The sequence below is a fragment of the Nerophis ophidion genome, linkage group LG05, assembly GCF_033978795.1.
Source record: "Nerophis ophidion isolate RoL-2023_Sa linkage group LG05, RoL_Noph_v1.0, whole genome shotgun sequence".
NCBI classification, from domain to species: Eukaryota; Metazoa; Chordata; class Actinopteri; order Syngnathiformes; family Syngnathidae; genus Nerophis; species Nerophis ophidion.
In genome coordinates, this window is record NC_084615.1 from 14,020,183 (window position 1) to 14,042,370 (window position 22,188).

At 39.4% G+C, this 22,188-nt stretch overlaps 2 protein-coding genes across 3 annotated transcripts; one reads left to right on the forward strand and one right to left on the reverse strand.

Moving 5' to 3' along the window:
• Window positions 1–44: 44 nt before the first annotated feature.
• On the reverse strand, window positions 45–10,294 carry si:dkey-6i22.5 (polyamine-modulated factor 1). The gene is made up of 5 exons (XM_061900092.1): window positions 9,781–10,294; window positions 5,352–5,457; window positions 3,596–3,696; window positions 3,206–3,401; window positions 45–207 (listed from the first exon to the last, which is right to left on the reverse strand). Exons 1-5 carry the CDS (start codon window positions 9,996–9,998, stop codon window positions 142–144), a joined length of 687 nt encoding a protein of 228 aa, XP_061756076.1. The 5' UTR covers window positions 9,999–10,294; the 3' UTR covers window positions 45–141.
• On the forward strand, window positions 10,074–22,055 carry tmx2a (thioredoxin-related transmembrane protein 2a). 2 transcript variants are annotated; one of them, XM_061900088.1, is made up of 8 exons: window positions 10,077–10,328; window positions 10,441–10,501; window positions 15,568–15,681; window positions 17,072–17,148; window positions 17,223–17,329; window positions 17,663–17,728; window positions 21,488–21,617; window positions 21,686–22,055. In XM_061900088.1, the coding sequence occupies exons 1-8, from the start codon at window positions 10,140–10,142 to the stop codon at window positions 21,839–21,841; spliced, it is 900 nt and encodes a 299-aa protein (XP_061756072.1). In that variant the 5' UTR covers window positions 10,077–10,139; the 3' UTR covers window positions 21,842–22,055. The 2 variants fall into 2 exon arrangements, with proteins under 2 accessions (XP_061756073.1, XP_061756072.1); XM_061900089.1 differs by lacking the exons at window positions 21,488–21,617; window positions 21,686–22,055 and adding an exon at window positions 17,839–20,386 and having other exon boundaries at window positions 10,074–10,328.
• Window positions 22,056–22,188: the final 133 nt, after the last annotated feature.

Consider the following 22,188-nt stretch of genomic DNA (forward strand, 5'->3'; position numbering starts at 1 on the left):
GCGCAAGCAGTTTTCTTCTTCTTCATACAAACCACAAAAAGCGATCGCTTTAATCAATTGTATTTCATTCCACAAAGAACAACGAACAAATTCAGTATATACAGGTACATTAGTCATTTCAGCCAAATACATTTTGGAGAATCACACATCAAAAACATTTGCAGGGCATAGTGAAGATGCAAGGTTTTCAAATTCAGTTGCAGATGCCTGCAAATACAAAAAATAAAACACATACAAATGATTAATTTAATTATACATACAACACAAACAAAAATTAATAAGTGGTAATTATTACATATATTTTTTCTTAAAAATAAACAAAGTATTAATAGTTGAATAAGTGATTGAACTTTAAAGGGGCCCTATTATGCAAAACCAACTTTTCCTACCAAGCTGAGGTGTATTTGGGGTCTGCATAATTGTGAAGATATTTTTTAAACAATCTTGACTTCCTTCATACTTACGGGAAACGAGCTGTTTGGAATTGTCCTTTCATTTTCCCACTGTTGACGTTAACATGCAGATTATCCATATATGATATACATTTACATTGCAGTCCGACGCTATAGTCAATAAATGGTAAATAGGTTATACTTGTATAGCACTTTTCTACCTTCAAGGTACTCAAAGAAAAAAAGAAATAGCTTATCGACTACGGCAATGGTTCTCAACCTTTTTTCAGTGATGTACCGCCTGTGAACATTTTTTAAATTCACGTACCCCCTAATCAGAGCAAAGCATTTTTGGTTGAAAAAAGGAGATAAAGAAGTAAAATAAAGCACCATGTCATCAGTTTCTGGTTTATTAAATTGTATAACAGTGCAAAATATTGCTCATTTTTAGTGGTCTTTCTTGAACTATTTAGAAAAAAAGATACAAAAATAACTAAAAACTTGTTGAAAAAAACAATTGATTTAATTATTAATAAAGATTTCTACACATAAAAGTAATCATCAACTTAAAGTGCCCTCTTTGGGGATTGCAATTCTAAACATCCATCCATCCATCCATTTTCTACCGCTTATTCCCTTTCGGGGTCGCGGGGGGCGCTGGCACCTATCTCAGCTACAATTCTAAACATTTATCCTCAAAAAAAAGAAATCTTTAACATCAATATTTATGGAACATGTCCACAAAAAAAATTTAACTGTCAACACTGAATATTGCATTGTTGCATTTCTTTTCTCAGTTTATGATCTTACATTCATATTTTGTTTAAGTATTATTCAATAAATGATTTTTTAATTGTTGCTATTTTCAGAATATTTAAAAAAAATCTCACGTACCCCTTGGCATACCTTCAATTACCCCCAGGGGTATGCGTACCCGCATTTGAGAACCACTGGACTACGTTGTCGACACGGACTACAAAGGCGGACACGCGCACATATTCAGGACTTATGCAGATCCCAAATACAGATCAGCAGGAACAAGAAGGTAATTGATTGATTGATTGATTGAAACTTTTATTAGTAGATTGCACAGTACAGTACCTATTCCGTATAACTGACCACTAAATGGTAACACCCAAATAAGTTTTTCAACTTGTTTAAGTCGGGGTCCACGTAAATCAATTCATGGGAAAGAAATGTTGCTTTTGCATAATATTGCGAAACAAAATGCCAGATAATATGTCTTACCTTATACACACAGCATAATAATACTCCTGTCTTGAAGCACAGTACAATCCATAAAGCGGTGCGGCTTCATAGCTTACCAAAGTCCTACTAAAACACTTCCAACTATTGCTATTCGCTATCCTATTGTTGTGGAGCGGACTGGCTCCTACATGCACATGCATTCTCTGCCATTGCCGTTTAGTTTGCGTATAGTTTGAACTTAAAATGCCTACTGAAATTAGATTTTCTTATTTAAACGGGGATAGCATGTCCATTCTATGTGTCACACTTGATCATTTTGCAATATTGCCATATTTTTGCTGAAAAGATTTAGTAGAGAACATCCACGATAAAGTTTGCAACTTTTGGTCGCTAATAAAAAAGCCTTGCCTGTACCGGAAGTAGCAGACGATGTGCGCGTGACGTCACAGGTTGTGGAGCTCCTCACATCTGAACATTGTTTACAATCATGGCCACCAGCAGCGAGAACGATTCGACCGAGAAAGCGACGATTTCCCCATTAATTTGAGCGAGGATGAAAGATTCGTGGATGAGGAAAGTGAGAGTGAAGGACTAGAAAAAAAAAAAACTATACAGTGGGAGCGATTCAGATGTTATTAGACATATTTACTAGGATAAATCTGGAAAAACCCTTATCTCCTTATTGTGTTACTAGTGTTTTAGTGAGATTATATGGTCGTACCTTTACAACCTGAAGGTCGGCCCCGCACCATTTTTCAGCACCATTCGACGGGTGGTGGCGATGCCCATCTCTGCCCTTCGCAAGGGACCCTCTTCGAAACACGATGTTTCGAAATGATTGCTGCATAATTCCATAGTAAAGCTTCACAGTCATCTTTCAGGAATGTAAACAATGAAACACCGGCTGTGTTTGTGTTGCTAAAGGCGGCCGCAATACACCGCTTCCCACCTACAGCTTTCTTCTTTGATGTCTCCATTATTCATTGAACAAATTGCAAAAGATTGAGCAATACAGAAGTCCAGAATACTGTGGAATTATCCGATGAAAACAGACTACTTATAGCTGGGAACGATGCTGGAACAAAATGTCCTCTACAATGCGTGGCGTCATGCGCACGCGTCATCATACCGCTACGTTTCAGCAGGATACCTTGACGCGAAATTTAAAATTGCAATTTAGTAAACTAACCCGGCCGTATTGCATGTGTTGCAATGTTAATATTTCATCATTGATATATAAACTATCAGACTGCGTGGTCGGTAGTAGTGGGTTTCAGTAGGCCTTTTGTCTGTCAATCGACACTAAATGGAAGCGCTAAATACTACAACAAAGACAGCGAGAAGACGCAGTTGAAGAGGCGGCACGTAAATATGCCCACAATATGGGACATCCAGAAAAGACAGTAAAAAAGCAGCTTAAAATGACAAGTAAAACATAATCTATGCAACATTTTGACCAAAGTATCACCATTGCATGTTCGGTCGACCACAATCGGTATTTTAAATGTATGAAAAACATCATAATATGACCACTTTAAACAGAAATGAGAAAGAAATGACACAAAACGGTTTATTTTCTTTCTTTTGACACTTTTCATTCTCACCTTCCAGTCGGCAACAGCAGCTGAAATGAGATGTTCAGTATGAGCAATCCTCTCCCTGCCAGCCCGAACCTTTTGTGCGAGGGCCGCATTCTCCGCTTTGATATTCTTCAGTTCCAGCCGTAAGTAAGCCTTCTGCTTGCGATAAAATGGCATTACGAAGCTGCTAAAGTCTTGCTCTGGAACGCCAGAAGGACGCCTAAGAGGACGAGACAGGATGAACAATACACTTGATGGATAAATAGTCGTAATCCTGTAGTGGCGAACAACAAAAATATGTATGAAACATAAAGAAACACCAGATGGCCTCAAGTAAAAACAGAAAAAGAATGACATAAATGTCAAATTTCCAAAGAAACCATTATATTTTTGCCTAGTTGATGTTGTACTAACCATGCAGGGTCCGGGTTGTTTTTGGCAGCACTCTCCAGTTGGTCCAGCTCATTTAGTTTGGCCTCAAGTCTCCCTTCTTTAATCAGTGTGCTGATATCATCCTTAAACACAAAAAAACAAAAGTCTACATAAAAAAGCAGGCATTAAAGCTGGGTAATAAAAACATTAATGTGAGAGTCCATACAGTACCATCATTAAAAATAATTGACATTAAGTCACTGATTTTCCGCTGTCAAAAATATTGAGTTAACTCGGGAGATGGGGGGCGGGGTTGAGGTGGTGGGGGGCGTGGTTGAGGTGGGCAAGGCTGGGGGGGCGGGGTTCAGTAGTGGCGGGGGTATATATTGTAGCGCCCTGGAAGAGTTAGTGCTACAAGGGATTCTGGGTATTTGTTCTGTTGTGTTTATGTTGTGTTACGGTGCGGATGTTCTCCCCAAATGTGTTTGTCATTCTTGTTTGGTGTGGGTTCACAGTGTGGCGCATATTTGTGACAGTGTTAAAGTTGTTTACACGGCCTCCCTCAGTGTGACCTGTATGGCTGTTGATCAAGTATGATTGCATTCACTTGTGCGTGTGTGTGTAAAAGCCACATAAATTATGTGACTACACTGACACGTGCTTTGTATGGGAGAAAAGCGGTTGTGACGACAGGTTGCAGAGGACGCTAGAGGCAGTGCCTTTAAGGCACGCCCCCAATATTGTCGTCCGGGTGGAAATCGGGAGAAATTTGTGAGAATGGTTGCTCCGAGAGGTTTACGGGAGGGACAGTAAAATTCAGGAGGGTTGGCAAGTATGGATTAATCACAAAAAAATCCTATTAATCATGACAATCCCCAAAACCAGTAAAGTTGACGTGTTGTATAAATCAGTGGTCCCCAACCTTTTTGTAGCTGCGGACCAGTCAACGCTTGATTAAGGGAGATTTTTGGGGTTGGTGCTCTAATTGTAAGTCTATCTTGTGTTTTTTATGTTGATTAAAAAAATAAAAACTTTTTTTTTTAAATAAATAAATTAATTAATAAAAAAATATTCTGCAGCCCGGCGGGTATTCTTTTTTTTTGTCATTAAAAAGGGAGTTTTTTTTGGGTTGGTGCACTAATTGTAAGTGTATCTTGTGTTTTTTATGTTGATTTAATAAAAGAAATAAAAAATAATAATAAAAAATTCTTCTGCGGCCCGGTGGTTGGGGACCACTGGTATAAATGGTGAATAAAAAGATAATACAATGATTTGCAAATATTTTTCAACTTCTATTCAATTAAATAGACTGCAAAGACAAGATATTTAACTTTCAAACTGGAAAACTTTTTTTATTATTTGCAAATATTAGCTTATTTGGGTTTTGATGCCTGAAACATGTTCCAAAAAAGCTGGCACAAGTGGCAATAAAAAAATGAGAACTTTGAGCAATGTTCATCAAACACTTATTTGGAACATTCCCCAGGTGAACAGGCTCATTGGGAACAGGTGGGTGCCATGATTGGGTATAAGAGCAGCTTCCATGAAATGCTCAGTCATTCACAAACAAGGAGGGGATGAGGGTCACCACTTTGTCAACAAAAGCGTGAGCAAATTGTTTAAGAACAATATTTCTCAACCAGTTATTGCAAGGAGTTTAGGGATTTTGCCATCTACGGTCCGTAATATCATCAAAAGGTTCAGAGAATCTGGAGAAACCACTACACGTAAGTGATTATATTAAATAATTGACGATAAGTCATCCATTTTCCACATTTTGGTATAAATATCTACATACCTTTACAGCACTCCGCAACTCTTCTAAAAACTGCTTATGGATGCATTCCATCCTCCGAGGGCTCATCTTGTACAGCTGATGGAACATGCTGGCAAACCTGTTAAAACTGTTTGAAAGAAAGATGTAGAAAAGTCAGGCAATTGAACTCCTTGAAGCATTATCTTATTGTATAGCATCAAAGATGAAAACCTGTTCCAAACAAAACAAATTAAACTGAGTAGTCTGGATGAGGTGGCGACTTGTCCAGGGTGTACCCTGCCTTCCGCCCGATTGTAGCTGAGATAGGCGTCAGCGCCCCCCGCGACCCCGAAAGGGAATAAGCGGTAGAAAATGGATGGATGGATAGTCTGGCATTTCCTGGTGAGTACAAGTTGATGTATAGTCTGTCTTCACTGCAATAGTTTAGACTATATAAACTCATTACTAGAATTCGCTACGTTGATTGGGGTGATATTTATGTACACTGTTTTGAATATCAGGTTGAAATCTCTATAGGGTCACGGTATTATTTTCTCTGACCATTTGAAAATAGACTCCAACACAGAAAGTGAAGAAACGTTAAATTAAAAAAAAAAAAAGTAAAGCAATTGAAAATATTTGAAGTGTCAACATTTAAAACACATGGTGAGAATGAATAATCACTAATAGACCTTGCAGATGGGGTAGGATTAAATGCTATTAGCTTCTTCCTACTCCTTTTCGGATATGATAAATTGTGCAGCGTAAACATACAATGTTTCTTAAAGGCCTACTGAAACTACTAGCGACCACGCAGTCTGATAGTTTATATATGAATGATGAAATATTAACATTGCAAAAAATGTCAATACGGCCTTTTTAGTTTACTAAATTGGAATTTTAAATTTTGCGCGAAGTATCCTGTTGAAAGCGTGACGTCTCGGATTGTAGTGGACATTTTTTTCCCAGCCTGATCCCAAGTAGTCTGCTTTAATCGCATAATTACACAGTATTCTGGACATCTGTGTTGCTGAATCTTTTGCAATTTGTTTAATTAATAATGGAGATTACATAGAAGAAAGATGTAGGTGGGAAACGGTGTATTGCAGCTGCCTTTAGCAACACAAACACAGCCGGTGTTTCCTTGTTTATATTCCCGAAGGTGAAGCTTTACTATGGAACAGAGCGGTCAAACGAACATGGTTCCCGACCTAATGTCAACCAGCAGGTTTCGGTGAGAAAATTGTGGTAATAACTCCGGTCTTACAGTAGACATGAGCGGAGCTTGCGCCGTTCCTCATGGACCTGTCAAAGAAGTAGCTGCAGACTGTCTTGCCAACTACGACTGGCCGCCCCCGAACGTGGAATGCTTCCATCGTGGAGGGGGAAAAAAATCTCAGCCCGGCCCGACTGGCTGCCTTCGCTTCGCCTCGTCGAGAAACGTGGCTACCCTCAGAGACACTGGCGGTAACCACACCCGTGGCCACACCCCTCCGACTTTCAGGTACGACCGTATAATCTCACTACAACACTAGTAACACAATAAGCAGATAAGGGGTTTTCCAGAATATTCCTAGTAAATGTGTTTAATAACATCTGAATCGCTCCCACTTCCCTGTCGTTTTTTTTTTTCCTAGTACTTCACTGTCACTATCCTAATCCACGAATCTTTCATCCTCGCTCAAATTAATGGGGAAATCGTCGCTTTCTCGGTCCGAATCGCTCTCGCTGCTGGTGGCCATGATTGTAAACAATGTTCAGATGTGAGGAGCTCCACAACCTGTGACGTCAAACGCACATCGTCTGCTACTTACGGTACAGGCAAGGCTTTTTTATTAGCAACCCAAAGTTGCGAACTTTATCGTGGATGTTCTCTACTAAATCCTTTCAGTAAAAATATGGCAATATCGTGAAATGATCAAGAATGACACATAGAATGGACCTGCTATCCCTGTTTGAATAAGAAAATCTCATTTCAGTAGGCTTTTAATGCAGTGTTTTTCAACCTTTTCTGAGCCAAGCTAAAAAAAAAAATGTGGAGGCGCACCACCAGCAGAAACTATTAAAAAACAAAACTCAGTTGACAGTAAAAAGTCGTTGTCACAATTGTTGGATATAACTTCATGCATGTAGCTCTCGTCTCAAAGTAGGTGTACTGTCACCACCTGTCACATCACACCCTGACTTATTTGCTGTTTTCCTATGTGTAGTGTTTTATTTCTTGTCTTGCGTTCCTATTTTGATGTGTTTTTCTCTTTTTAGGGTATTTTCCTGTAGCAGTTTCATGTCTTCCTTTGAGCGATATGTCTCACATCTACTTTGTTTTAGCAATCGAGAATATTTCAGTTTTATTTATCCTTCTTTGTGGGGACATTGATGATTGTCATGTCATGTTTGTAATCGTATGTACATTGTCTTTGCTCCACAGTAAGTCTTTTCTATCGTACAGCATTCTGTTTTTGTATAGTTTATAGGCAGGTCAGTTTTAGTTTTGTTCTGCATAGCCTTCCCTAGGCTTCCATGCCTTTTCCTAGGGGCACTCACCTTTTGTTTATTTTTGGTTTAAGCATTAGACACCGTTTTGCCTGCACACTGCATCCCGCTGTTCCTGACATCTACAAAGCTATTAGCTACCTGCTGCCAACTACTGATATGAAAGAGTACAACATAGTTACTCTGCCGAACTCTAGACAGCACCTACACTCAACAACAACACATCATTTGCAGACTATAATTACTGGTTTGCAAAAAATATTTTTAACCACAACAGGTGAAATTATATAATCTCTAGCATTAGTTGAAAAACACTGTCTTGGAAGACATTTTGCTGCTCATCCGAGTAGACTTAATGAGTTACAAACCCTGTTTCCATATGAGTTGGGAAATTGTGTTAGATGTAAATATAAACGGAATACAATGATTTGCAAATCCTTTTCAACCCATATTCAGTTAAATATGCAACAAACACAACATATTTGATGTTCAAACTGATAAACATTTTTTTGTGCAAATAATCATTAACTTTAGAATTTGATGCCAGCAACACCTGACAAAGAAGTTGGGAAAGGTGGCCATAAATACAGATAAAGTTGAAAAATTCTCATCAAACACTTATTTTGGAACATCCCACATGTGTGCAGGCTAATTGGGAACAGGTGGGTGCCACGATTGGGAATAAAACCAGCTTCTATGAAATGCTAAGTAATTCACAAACAAGGATGGGGTGAGGGTCACCACTTTGTAAGCAAATTGTCGAACAGTTTTAGAACAACATTTCTCAACGAGCTATTGCAAGGAATTTAGGGATTTTACCATCTACGGTCCGTAAAATCATCAAAAGTTTCAGAGAATCTGGAGAAATCACTGCACGTAAGCGATGATATTACGGACCTTTGATCCCTCAGGCGGCACTGCATCAAAAACCGACATCAGTGTGGAAAGGATATCACCACATGGGCTCAGGAACACTTCATAAAACCACTGTCAGTAACTACAGTTGGTCGCTACATCTGTAAGTGCAAGTTAAAACTCTGCTATGCAAAACAAAACACATTTATCAACAACACCAAGGAACGCCGCTGGCTTTGCTGGGCCTGAGCTCATCTAAGACGGACTGATGCAAAGTGGAAAAGTGTTCTGTGGTCTGACGAGTCCACATTTCACATTATATTTGGAAACTTTGGACGTGGTGTCCTCCGGAACAAAGAGGAAAATAACCATTCGGATTGTTATAGGCGCAAAGTTCAAAAGCCAGCATCTGTGATGGTATGGGGGTGCATTAGTGCCCAAGGCATGGGTAACTTACACATCTGTGAAGGCACCATTAATGCTGAATGGTCCATACAGGTTTTGGAGCAACATATGTTGTCATCCAAGCAACGTTATCATGGACGTCCCTGCTTATTTCAGCAAGATAATGCCAAGCCACGTGTTACAACAGCGTGGTTTCATAGCAAAAGAGTGCGGGTACTTTCCTGGCCCGCCTTCAGTCCAGACCTGCCTCCCATCGAAAATGTGTGGCACATTATGAAGCGTAAAATACGACAGCTGAGACCCCGGACTGTTGAACGACTGAAGCTCTACATAAAACAAGAATGGAAAAGAATTCCACTTTCAAAGCTTCAACAACTAGTTTCCTCAGTTCCCAAACGTTTATTGAGTGTTGTTAAAAGAAAAGGTGATGTAACACAGTGGTGAACATGCCCTTTCCCAACTACTTTGGTACGTGTTGCAGCCATGAAATTCTAAGTTAATTATTATTTGCAAAAAAAAAAAAAGTTTAGGAGTTTGAACATCAAATTTATTGTTTTTGTAGTGCATTCAACTGAATGTGGGCTGAAAATGATTTGCAAATCATTGTATTCCGTTTATATTTACATCTAATACAATTTCCCAACTCATATGGAAACGACGTTTGTACATCACAGCAGTACAAATATTAAACCATAAAAAAAAACAGTGATTTTGTTACCTCGCCAAGTCGATGAACTTCTCCAGGCTTTTATGCATGACTTTATCGAACAATTCTAGCCGACTCCACCGAGTTTCATCATTGACTGACGCCTTGCAAGCATCTCCTGCTTCAACTGTGAGGCTTTCTGGACAACTTGTGTCCGCGTCTTGGTTCTGACGAGCCGTTGTCGCTTCCTCGTCCTCCATTTTCTTTTTTGGCCTCTGTTTACAATTCATAATTCGCGCCTAAACTACGGCGCGTCGCGAGGCCCATTTCGCAAGCGCGATGATCGGTTCTGCGCATGTGCGGAATTTACGTCGCGTCATTTCCGGCGATTGACATTCCCCCCATCAGCTGTGTCACTCCGCTCTGCCAGAATGGGCTTAATCACCGGGGTCTGCGCTTTCTTGTACCACCTGCCACAGATTTACAAATGGCTGCTGAGACCTTACTATATCACCTCCTTCTTCATGACCATCGCCTTTGTGGTGGTCCGCAAGGCTCCCGGCTTGTGCGAGCACCTCTCCACCCAGAGGGAGGACGGCAACTCCTGCGACTTCGACTGGGTGAGAGCACGCCGGGGTCGCATCACCACTGCGGTGGCGGTGCTAAGTTAAAATGGAGGCTTCTTATTACCGGCCAGCAATAAATCATTTTATGTTTTATTTTTTTTTACAGAGAGAAGTTGAAATTCTCATGTTTCTGAGTGCCATAGTGATGATGAAGAACAGAAGAGCAAGTGAGTGTCCTCCATAGTACTGTAGGTGGTCCTCATAGGACACTGCATTAGGTACACACCTATCAGTGAGGTTTGAGGCACCGATTCACTATTTACAAACATACAGTATGATGCTGAGTCACCGACTCACTATTTACAAACATACAGTATGATGCCAAGTCACCGACTCACTATTTACAAACATACAGTATGATGCCGAGTCACCAACTCACTATTTACAAACATACAGTATGATGCAGAGTCACAGACTCACTATTTACAAACATACAGTATGATGCAAAGTCACTGACTCACTATTTACAAACATACAGTATGATGCCGAGGCACCGACTCACTATTTACAACCATACAGTATAATGCAGAGTAACCGACTCACTATTTACAAAGATACAGTATGATACTGAGTCACCGACTCACTATTTACAAACATACAGTATAATGCAGAGTCACAGACTCACTATTTACAAACATACAGTATGATGCAAAGTCACCGACTCACTATTTACAAACATACAGTATACTGCAGAGTAACCGACTCACTATTTACAAACATACAGTATGATGCCGAGTAACCAACTCACTATTTACAAACATACAGTATGATGCCGAGTAACCGACTCACTATTTACAAACATACAGTATAATGCAGAGTCACAGACTCACTATTTACAAACATACAGTATGATGCTGAGGCACCGACTCACTATTTACAAACATACAGTATAATGCAGAGTAACCGACTCACTATTTACAAAGATACAGTATGATGCTGAGTCACCGACTCACTATTTACAAACATACAGTATAATGCAGAGTCACAGACTCACTATTTACAAACATACAGTATGATGCAAAGTCACCGACTCACTATTTACAAACATACAGTATACTGCAGAGTAACCGACTCACTATTTACAAACATACAGTATGATGCCGAGTAACCAACTCACTATTTACAAACATACAGTATGATGCCGAGTAACCGACTCACTATTTACAAACATACAGTATAATGCAGAGTCACAGACTCACTATTTACAAACATACAGTATGATGCTGAGGCACCGACTCACTATTTACAAACATACAGTATAATGCAGAGTAACCGACTCACTATTTCCAAACATACAGTATGATGCAAAGTCACCGACTCACTATTTACAAACATACAATATAATGCAGAGTAACCGACTCACTATTTACAAACATACAGTATGATGCCGAGTAACCAACTCACTATTTACAAACATACAGTATGATGCCGAGTCACCGACTCACTATTTACAAACACACAGTATGATGCCGAGTCACCAACTCACTATTTACAAACATGCAGTATGATGCCGAGTCACAGACTCACTATTTACAAACATACAGTATGATGCAAAGTCACCGACTCACTATTTACAAACATACAGTATGATGCCGAGTCACCAACTCACTATTTACAAACATACAGTATGATGCAGAGTCACAGACTCACTATTTACAAACATACAGTATGATGCAAAGTCACCGACTCACTATTTACAAACATACAGTATGATGCCGAGGCACCGACTCACTATTTACAAACATACAGTATGATGCCGAGTCACCAACTCACTATTTACAAACATACAGTATGATGCAGAGTCACAGACTCACTATTTACAAACATACAGTATGATGCAAAGTCACCGACTCACTATTTACAAACATACAGTATGATGCCGAGGCACCGACTCACTATTTACAAACATACAGTATGATGCCGAGTCACCGACTCACTATTTACAAACATACAGTATGATGCTGAGGTACCGACTCACTATTTACAAACATACAGTATGATGCGGAGTCACCGACTCACTATTTACAAACATACAGTATGATGCCGAGTCACAGACTCACTATTTACAAACATACAGTATGATGCAAAGTCACCGACTCACTATTTACAAACATACAGTATGATGCCGAGGCACCGACTCACTATTTACAAACATACAGTATGATGCCGAGTCACCGACTCACTATTTACAAACATACAGTATGATGCTGAGGTACCAACTCACTATTTACAAACATACAGTATGATGCAGAGTCACCGACTCGCTATTTACAAACATACAGTATGATGCCGAGTCACCGACTCACTATTTACAAACATACAGTATGATGCTGAGTCGTCGACTCACTATTTACAAAGATACAGTATGATGCTGAGTCACTGACTCACAAGTCGGATTTACAATCAAACAGTATGATGCTGATTCACTTACTCAAGTCAGATTTACAAACATACAGTATGAGGCTGAGTCACTGACTCACTAGTCAGATTTACAAACATACAGTATGATGCTGAGTCACTGACTCACAAGTCGGATTTACAAACAAACAGTAGGATGCTGATTCACTTGCTCAAGTCACATTTATAAACATACAGTATAAGGCTGAGTCACCGACTCACAAGTCAGATTTACAAACATACAGTATGATGCCGAGTCACCAACTCACTATTTACAAACATACAGTATGATGCAGAGTCACAGACTCACTATTTATAACATACAGTATGATGCAAAGTCACCGACTCACTATTTACAAACATACAGTATGATGCAGAGGCACCGACTCACTATTTACAAACATACAGTATGATGCAGAGTCACCGACTCACTATTTACAAACATACAGTATGATGCTGAGGTACCGACTCACTATTTACAAACATACAGTATGATGCAGAGTCACCGACTCACTATTTACAAACATACAGTATGATGCAGAGTCACAGACTCACTATTTACAAACATACAGTATACTGCAGAGTAACCGACTCACTATTTACAAACATACAGTATGATGCCGAGGCACCGACTCACTATTTACAAACATACAGTATGATGCCGAGTCACCGACTCACTATTTACAAACATACAGTATGATGCTGAGGTACCGACTCACTATTTACAAACATACAGTATGATGCAGAGTCACCGACTCACTATTTACAAACATACAGTATGATGCCGAGTCACCGACTCACTATTTACAAACATACAGTATGATGCTGAGTTGTCGACTCACTATTTACAAAGATACAGTATGATGCTGAGTCACTGACTCACAAGTCGGATTTACAATCAAACAGTATGATGCTGATTCACTTACTCAAGTCAGATTTACAAACATACAGTATGAGGCTGAGTCACTGACTCACTAGTCAGATTTACAAACATACAGTATGATGCTGAGTCACTGACTCACAAGTCACATTTATAAACATACAGTATAAGGCTGAGTCACCGACTCACAAGTCAGATTTACAAACATACAGTATGATGCCAAGTCACCGGCTCACTATTTACACACATCAATCAATCAATCAATCAATCAATGTTTACTTATATAGCCCTAAATCACCAGTGTCTCAAAGGGCTGCACAAACCACTACGACATCCTCGGTAGGCCCACATTAGGGCAAGGAAAACTCACACCCAGTGGGACGTCGGTGACAATAATGACCCAGTGGGACGGCGGTGACAAGGATGACTATGAGAACCTTGGAGAGGAGGAAAGCAATGGATGTCGAGCGGGTCTAACATGATACTGTGAAAGTTCAATCCACAATGGATCCAACACAGTCGCGAGAGTCCAGTCCAAAGCGGATCCAACACAGCAGCGAGAGTCCCGTTCACAGCGGAGCCAGCAGGAAAACATCCCAAGCGGAGGCGGATCAGCAGCGCAGAGATGTCCCCAGCCGATACACGGGCAAGCAGTACATGGCCACCGGATTGGACCGGACCCCCTCCACAAGGGAGAGTGGGACATAGGAGAAAAAGAAAAGAAACGGCAGATCAACTGGTCTAAAAAGGGAGTCTATTTAAAGGCTAGAGTATACAAATGAGTTTTAAGGTGAGACTTAAATGCTTCTACTGTGGTGGCATCTCGAACTTTTACCAGGAGGGCATTCCAGAGTACTGGAGCCCGAAATGAAAAAGCAGTATGATGCCGAGTCACCGACTCACTATTTACAAAATACAGTATGATGCTGAGTCACGGAGTCACAAGTCAAATTTACGAACATGACAGTATAATGCAATGGCGCCGGCTCAAAATCACAAAAACACACAGCATGATGTTGGAATAATATGTATATGTGTGCGTGTGTATATATATATATATATATATATCCTGACAATTGTAGGAACCCTTTCATGAAACAGTTTTGTAGAGATGAAGTAGTCTTGTGATTTTTCCCACACATACATACATATATATATATATATATCCATCCATTTTCTACCGCTTATTCCCTTTTGGAGTCGCGGGGGGCGCTGGCGCCTATCTCAGCTACAATCGGGTGTTAGGCGGGGTACACCCTGGACAAGTCGCCACCTCATCGCAGGGCCTGTGTGAATGTTGTCTGTCTCTATATATATATATATATATATATATATATATATATATATATATATATATATATATATATATATATATATATATATATTCACACACACACATGTATACACATGTATTTATTTCGCCTATCTAAAAGTTAGTTTTTCTTTTTAAAGGACATATGTGTTAAATTGTGGTGTTTTTTGGATGGGCAAGTTCCAATAAAAGTGATTTAAATTCATTTCAAAGGCAGATGTAGATATGAGATGTAAGTGTTTTCTAATTAACAGCTTTGCCACAGGACCAATTAACAAGATGAGGTCCTACTGTAGTGTACATATAAAAAAAATAATAAAAGTACACACATTGAACACAAAAGAAAGACACAATCATTTGTGTAAAGGCAGACTTGCGGACCAGGTGTGCTGATTGTAAGAATGTGGTGTTAAATGTCATAAACTCCAATTTAGTATGAAAGAACAATTGCATGTGTAAGTGTAGACTTCACTCCAACTTCTCAATGTTTAACCCGTGTGACTTATTACCTTGCATCTCACCCCATGCAGGACGTACATGCTTGTCCACAAACCTGCCTCTGTTGTGTAAACATTAGCTCGTGGAGGTCCTTGTTTGACCTTGTAACAACCTGTTCTTCCTCCATTTGTCTCCCCACCTCGCAGTCACTTTGGAGCAGCATGTGGGCAACTTGTTCCTCTTCAGCAAGGTGGCAAACGTCATCCTCTTCTTCAGGCTGGACATCCGTCTCGGCATCCTCTACCTGGCGCTGTGTGTGGGTCAGTGTCTCCATCAGATAGTTGTCCCCCCACCTTCACTTCATCCATCAGATAGTTGTCCCCCACCTTCACTTCATCCATCAGATAGTTGTCCCCCACCTTCCCTTCATCCATCAGATAGTTGTCTTAGAGAAACGTTGTTCTTAAACTGTTTGACTATTTGCTCAGGCAGTTGTGGACAAAGGGGTGTACCTCGCCCCATCCTTTCGTGTGAAAGACTGAGCATTTTTTGGGAAGCTGTTTTTACACCCAATCATGGCACCCTCCAAATAAGTGTTTGATGAGCATTCCTCAACTTTATCAGTATTTATTGCCACTTTTGCCAACTTCTTTGTCACGTGTTGCTGGCATCAAAATTCTAAAGTTAATGATTATTTGCACCCAAACAATGTTTATCAGTTTGAACATCAAAAATGTTGTCTTTGTAGCATATTCAACTGAATATGGGTTGAAAAGGATTTGCAAATCATAATAATAATAATGGAATAGATTTATATCGCGCTTTTCTATTGTTAGATACTCAAAGCGCTCACAGAGAAGTGGGAATCCATCATTCATTCACACCTGGTGGTGGTAAGCTACATCTGTAGCCACAGCTGCCCTGGGGTAGACTGACGGAAGCGTGGCTGCCAGTTTGCGCCTACGGCCCCTCCGACCACCACCAATCATTCATTCATCATTCATTCACCAGTGTGAGCGGCACCGGGGGCAAGGGTGAAGTGTCCTGCCCAAGGACACAACGGCAGCGATTTGGATGTCCATAGGTGGGAAGCGAACCTGCAACCCTCAGGTTTTTGGCACGCCCGCTCTACCCACTACGCCATGCCGCCCCATTGTATTCTGTTTATATTTACATCTAACGCAATTTCCGAATTCATATGGAAACGGGGTTTGTATTTTTCAAAACAGAAAAGCTGACAATTATATCAGAAGGTGAAAACATAACATATTAACTACTTTTAATTAGCGCTTAAGTTGTTTCAGAGATTTGAGCAAAAAAACGAAGAGGAAAAAATGTCTCTTTAAAATGGAAATTTGTTGTTGTGTTTGTACTTCACTTATTTCACAGTTTACCTTGTTTTATAAAATAATTAGAAATAAAAATAGTAACATTGAACATGAAAAAAACCATTACATTCGGAGTAACACAACTAAAAAATATGACCAAAATGTTTGTGGAAGGATGAAAAAGTCCCCAAAATAAAATAAACAAGGACATGGAGTGCTGGAACATTACATATTTATGTTGAAAGTGCACTGTCAATGTTGATGATGTGCTCCATTAATATCAATGTAGACATGAGTTTATTGGACTATTGTCCCCGAAAGACAGGCTGAGGCTGTAAAGTGTTGGATGAATGAGTGAATTCACCTGATGTTGTGTGTGCAGCCTTCATGATGACGTGCAAGCCTCCTCTCTACATGGGCCCCGAGTACATCAAGTACTTCAGCGACAAGACCATGGATGTGAGTTCCCCGCAGACCTTGTGCCAGGGACCACCTGTGCTGAGATCCCCGGGCGTGTGTGTGTGTGTTGTCAGGACGAGCTGCAGAGGGACCACCGCGTCACCTGGATCGTGGAGTTCTACGCCAACTGGTCCTCCGAGTGCCAGTCCTTTGCCCCCGTCTTTGCTGACCTGTCGCTCAAGTAAGAGATCACCACAAGTCATTTTGTGTACACAACTTGCACAGTTTTCTTTATTTTCAGGACTTTTTACATTATAGATTGTCACATCACAACTATGAATGAACACATGTGGAGTTATGTACTTCACAAAAAAATGAAAACATGTTTTATATTTTAGTTTCTTCAAAATAGCCCACCCTTTGCTCTGATTACGGCTTTGCACACTCTTGGCATTCTCTTCATGAGCTTCAAGCATTTGCATTTGAAAAAGAAAAATCGAACTATAAAGAAAACCGCAAAGTGTGTGTGTGTGTGTGTGTGTGTGTGTGTGTGTGTGTGTGTGTAATCCTTCAGGTATAACTGTGCTGGTCTCAGGTTCGGGAAGGTGGACATCGGGCGTTACGGAGAGGTTTCACAAAGGTAAGTTTTCTCCTCCCCTCATCAAGTGTCGGGATTTGGACTTAAGTTAATATTTAATTTTAACAAGACATTCTCAACTCCACTTTGAACTTTCACCTTTGTGGGAAAAGTTTAGGGAAGGTCCTCCATGACTGTGACCCCCATGAAACACTGAAGGCACGGGTGTCACACGCCAGGCCTGGACATAACATACTTGAATTCAGTACTTTATCATGTCTTACTAAATAAACTCCTGCTTTTAATTTTGACCCCAAAAAATACATGCAATGACATGTCTTTTAAACGTTAATATTATCTCATAATTAAACAAAATATGACATATGTTCCAAGAAAATGTTTTGTTAAAATGAAGACAAATACCTAAATATCTGCTGGATTTTTGATATCAGTTATCCATCAAATTGTAAACTGTAAATTACAGTAGATTTTACAGAAAAAATGTGGCGACTCAGTTTTGTTTTGTTTTGACTGTAAAATCAACTTAAGTATTGTTTTTGCAAACACAGTACGACACTATAAAAACAGCAACTGTGAATTTTGCAGTAAAAACTGTCATTGTCAGAAAAAGAGAGCCTGGAAATAATATGCTTTAATTACTTTATAATTTCTTACTAAATGTATTCCTGCTTTTAATTTAGACCCAAAAAAAAATACATGCAGTGACATGTCTTTTAAACGTTATCTCATAATAAAACAAAATATGACATGTTCCAAGAAAATGTTTTTGTTAAATTAAAGACAAATACTTAAATATCTGCTGGATTTTTTTGGATTTCATAGTTATCCATCAAATTGTTCACTGTAAAAATTACAGTAGATTTTACAGTAAAAATGTGGCGACTCAGTTTTGTTTTTTACTGTAAAATCAACTTTGGTATTGTTTTCAAAACAGTGCTACACTATTAAAACAGCAACCATGGATTTTACAGTACAAACTCAGATTAGTTACATGAATTGTACTGTAAAAAAAAAATAAAAGATACTTTTTTTCCATTTCATCCATCCATTTTTCTACCGCTTGTCCTTTTTGAGGTTGCGGTGGCCTATCTCAGATGCGTTTAGGTGGAAGGCAGGTTACACTTTGGACAAGTCGCCTCCTCATCACAGGGCATTTTTTTTCCATTTCATTCTTTTTAAAGCTGCAAAATAACTACAGTTTTTACGGTAAAATTCTGGCAACCTGATAGATAGTACTTTATTTATTCCGTCAGGAGAGTTCCTTCAGGAAAATTACAATTTTCAGCACAATCCCATTCAAGATCAGACAAACATTACAGGGAGACAGAACAGGATCGCTAACGGGTCTGCCGGCTTCCAGCGCCCCTTACAAAAAAGATGAGATACAGGTAAACAAGGGGGGGGAATGGGAGAAAAAAATAGAAGATTAAAATTAAAAGAAAAAAAATCGGTCTTAGCCTGGGCCCTGGAGAGGGGGTGCAGACTGAGGCCAAGAGAAAAAAACAACTAAACTGCTATTTTAATTTTTTTACAGAAAAATCTAAAGGTTTTTTTTCGTACAGCGTTCATAAAAGACTACCGTTTTTCCTTGAATTGCCGCCAGGTATATAGTATGCACCTGCCTTGAATTTCTGCCGGGTCAAACTCGTCACGTCACTAGTGACACTTCACCTGTCGTAATTTTCAAAATGGAGGAGGTTGATTTCAATAATTTGAAATCGCATAAAGGGAAGAAGATTAAGAGCTATTCAGTAGGATTTAAGGTCCGAGCTATTGAATATGCTAAAAAGAACAGTAAGCAGCTATGTTTTATTAATATACCGTAGCTGCTTGTGTCAAATATGAGTCATTAAATGACTCCCGCCTCCTGGTGGTAGAGGGCGCTAGTGATCCTTCTTGCGACTACTCGGCTGCAGAAGAAGTGACAACAAGCAGCAAGAGTGAGCAGCGTGTGTTTATTTTTTCCTCTTGCTTGCACTTTTAACATGGAGGATTACATATCTAAAAGAAAACAGTTTTCTAAACTGTACTATCAATCGAAGCAGGAGGTAATAAAGGAAGATCTCCATCGAGACTGAGACTTTTAAAACTGAATAAAAATAAGGAAGACTTCTATAAAAAAGTTATCGATGCTTTTGATCAGAAAGAGCTGCGCATGGACTTCATTTATAAGTAAAGGTAAGACCATAATGTTTTTTATTTTTATTTAATGTGATTTCATAATGGTATCCTTACATCACACTCAAATTTATAAACGCAGGCCTAAATTTACCGCATGCCTTTGGTAAACGCCGGAGTGAGAAGAGGTTTTAAAATAATTGGCGCCCTGGGGGCAATTCAAGGAAATACGGTATACATCATTAGTCATATACTATTCACTACATATGTATGTAGTACTCCTGCCACCCGGCAGGGGGCAGCAGTGAAGCACAGGAAGACTTGATTCTGGAAAAAAATCTGAATAAATCACGAGAATATGACTTTTAATATCGACTGAACAGCAAAGTACGAATGTAATGAAATTGCTGACTCGGTGACGTCTTTTGTGTTCGTGGTGGTTTTGCTTTTGGATGTAAAATATATGTAGCGCTCAATTTGACCAGCAGAGGGCAACAAAGCAACACCTCATTAGTACATGAGGATATTATGGCCACACTTATTGCGTAAAGCAGGGGTGTCCAAAGTGTGGCCCTCAGCTAATCGTTCTGCAAAAATTGCAAAATTGATAGTATTGCAAAAATGTAAAATAAACATTTAAAAAAAGTGGAATGAGGTGAAATCTAATGAGGAAAAAGTGGCAATGTTGATACAAAACTGCCATGCGGGCAGTTTTTTTTTGTTTCCTTTTGTCTTTTTTTTTTTTTCCATTGCTCAAAAAAAAAAAAGACACTGATGAGGCGGCGAATTATCCAGGGTGTACCCCGCCTTCCGCCCGATTGTAGCTGAGATAGGCACCAGCGCCCTCCGCGACCTCAAAGGGAATAAGCGGTAGGAAATGGATGGATGGGAAAAAAAAGGACGAAAAAATCTGTTATAATGAATTATTAATTAAATATTATCACTTTAAAATGTTTTATGTGGGGAAAATTTTGCATATGTTGTGTGGTTGCCATATAAAAACATTAAAGTTTTGACAAAAGAGCATAAAACAAACAAAATAATAGTTCAAAACTTAAAATCGACAGATATATCGGAAGTTGATCTTGGAATTTAAGTGTTAAAAGTTGAAAAAAAAAATTAATAAAAATGCATCAGGAGAACCTTTCAGATCTTAAATATATTTAGTAGGATTTTATTCAACTTTTCACTGTGATTACTCAAAAATATTAAATAATTAAAATCAATAGTGTCCTGCATTATTGATCTTTGAGGGATTTAATTGCTAAATAAAGGAACTCTCCTAAAGGAATCAATAAAGTACTATCTAACTACTGCATATTTCACTTTTACTATAAAAAACAAAGTTGTCTTTGACAGAAAAGGCATAAAACCTAATTTGTTTTACTTTATATCAACCTCAAGTTGATATAGAGATTTACTGTAAGCATTAAATTAAAAAAATAAAAATAATTCGACTTATTTTTAACATTTTAGTGACTGAGACCTTCTATGCTCCCCAGGAGCCCTAAGGATTAAAAAAAAAAAATCCATATATTTTGTTATGGTTTGAAAATGAAAAATATCAAAATGGCCCCCGCATGCTTAAATGTGCGGCCCTCTGTGGAAAAAGTTTGGACACCCCCGGTGTAGATGAAGAGCAAGCAAGCGCACAACTAGACGGGTATGATCTTTCCCGGCCAGGTACAAAGTGAGCACGTCCCCGCTCTCCAAGCAGCTTCCCTCGCTGGTCCTCTTCCAAGGAGGTCAGGAGGTCATGAGACGTCCAGCGGTGGACAGCAAAGGTCGAGCCGTGTCGTGGACCTTCAGCGAGGTTTGCCCGCCTCCCTGGCGTCCATCGCCGCCGCTAAAACACGCTAATGTCGTCCTTTCCGTCCCCAGGAGAACATCATCAGGGAGTTTGACCTGAACGAGTGCTTCCAGAAGTCCAAGAAGCTGAGCAAGAGTCGCGGTTTGAAGGAAGAACAACAACCGGACAACTCCCGGCAAGAGGGGGCGGAGCCTGAGGAAAGTTCCGAGAGCAAGAAAGAGAAGTGAAACTACGCTTGTTTTTTTTTCTCCTGAGTGTTTTTTAAACAAACCCTAACAATGTAGAAAATAGCGGTTATTAATTTCAACTTTGTATCAATCAAGGGAAATTTTATTTAAATAACTTTTTGTATTTGTTGACTTGTGTGTAACATGTTGTGTTAAAACTGTCCAACTCATGTTTACAAATGTTTAAACCCCGATTAAAGTCTAATCCACTACAGCAGTGATGTCAGTGCAGGAACACTTTTACACACTACTGGCCATTGAAGCCATTTAAACATTTCTTATGTCAGCCGTCACCAGCCTTTTTGAAACCGAGGTACTTCTTGGCTACTGATTAATGCCAAGGGCTA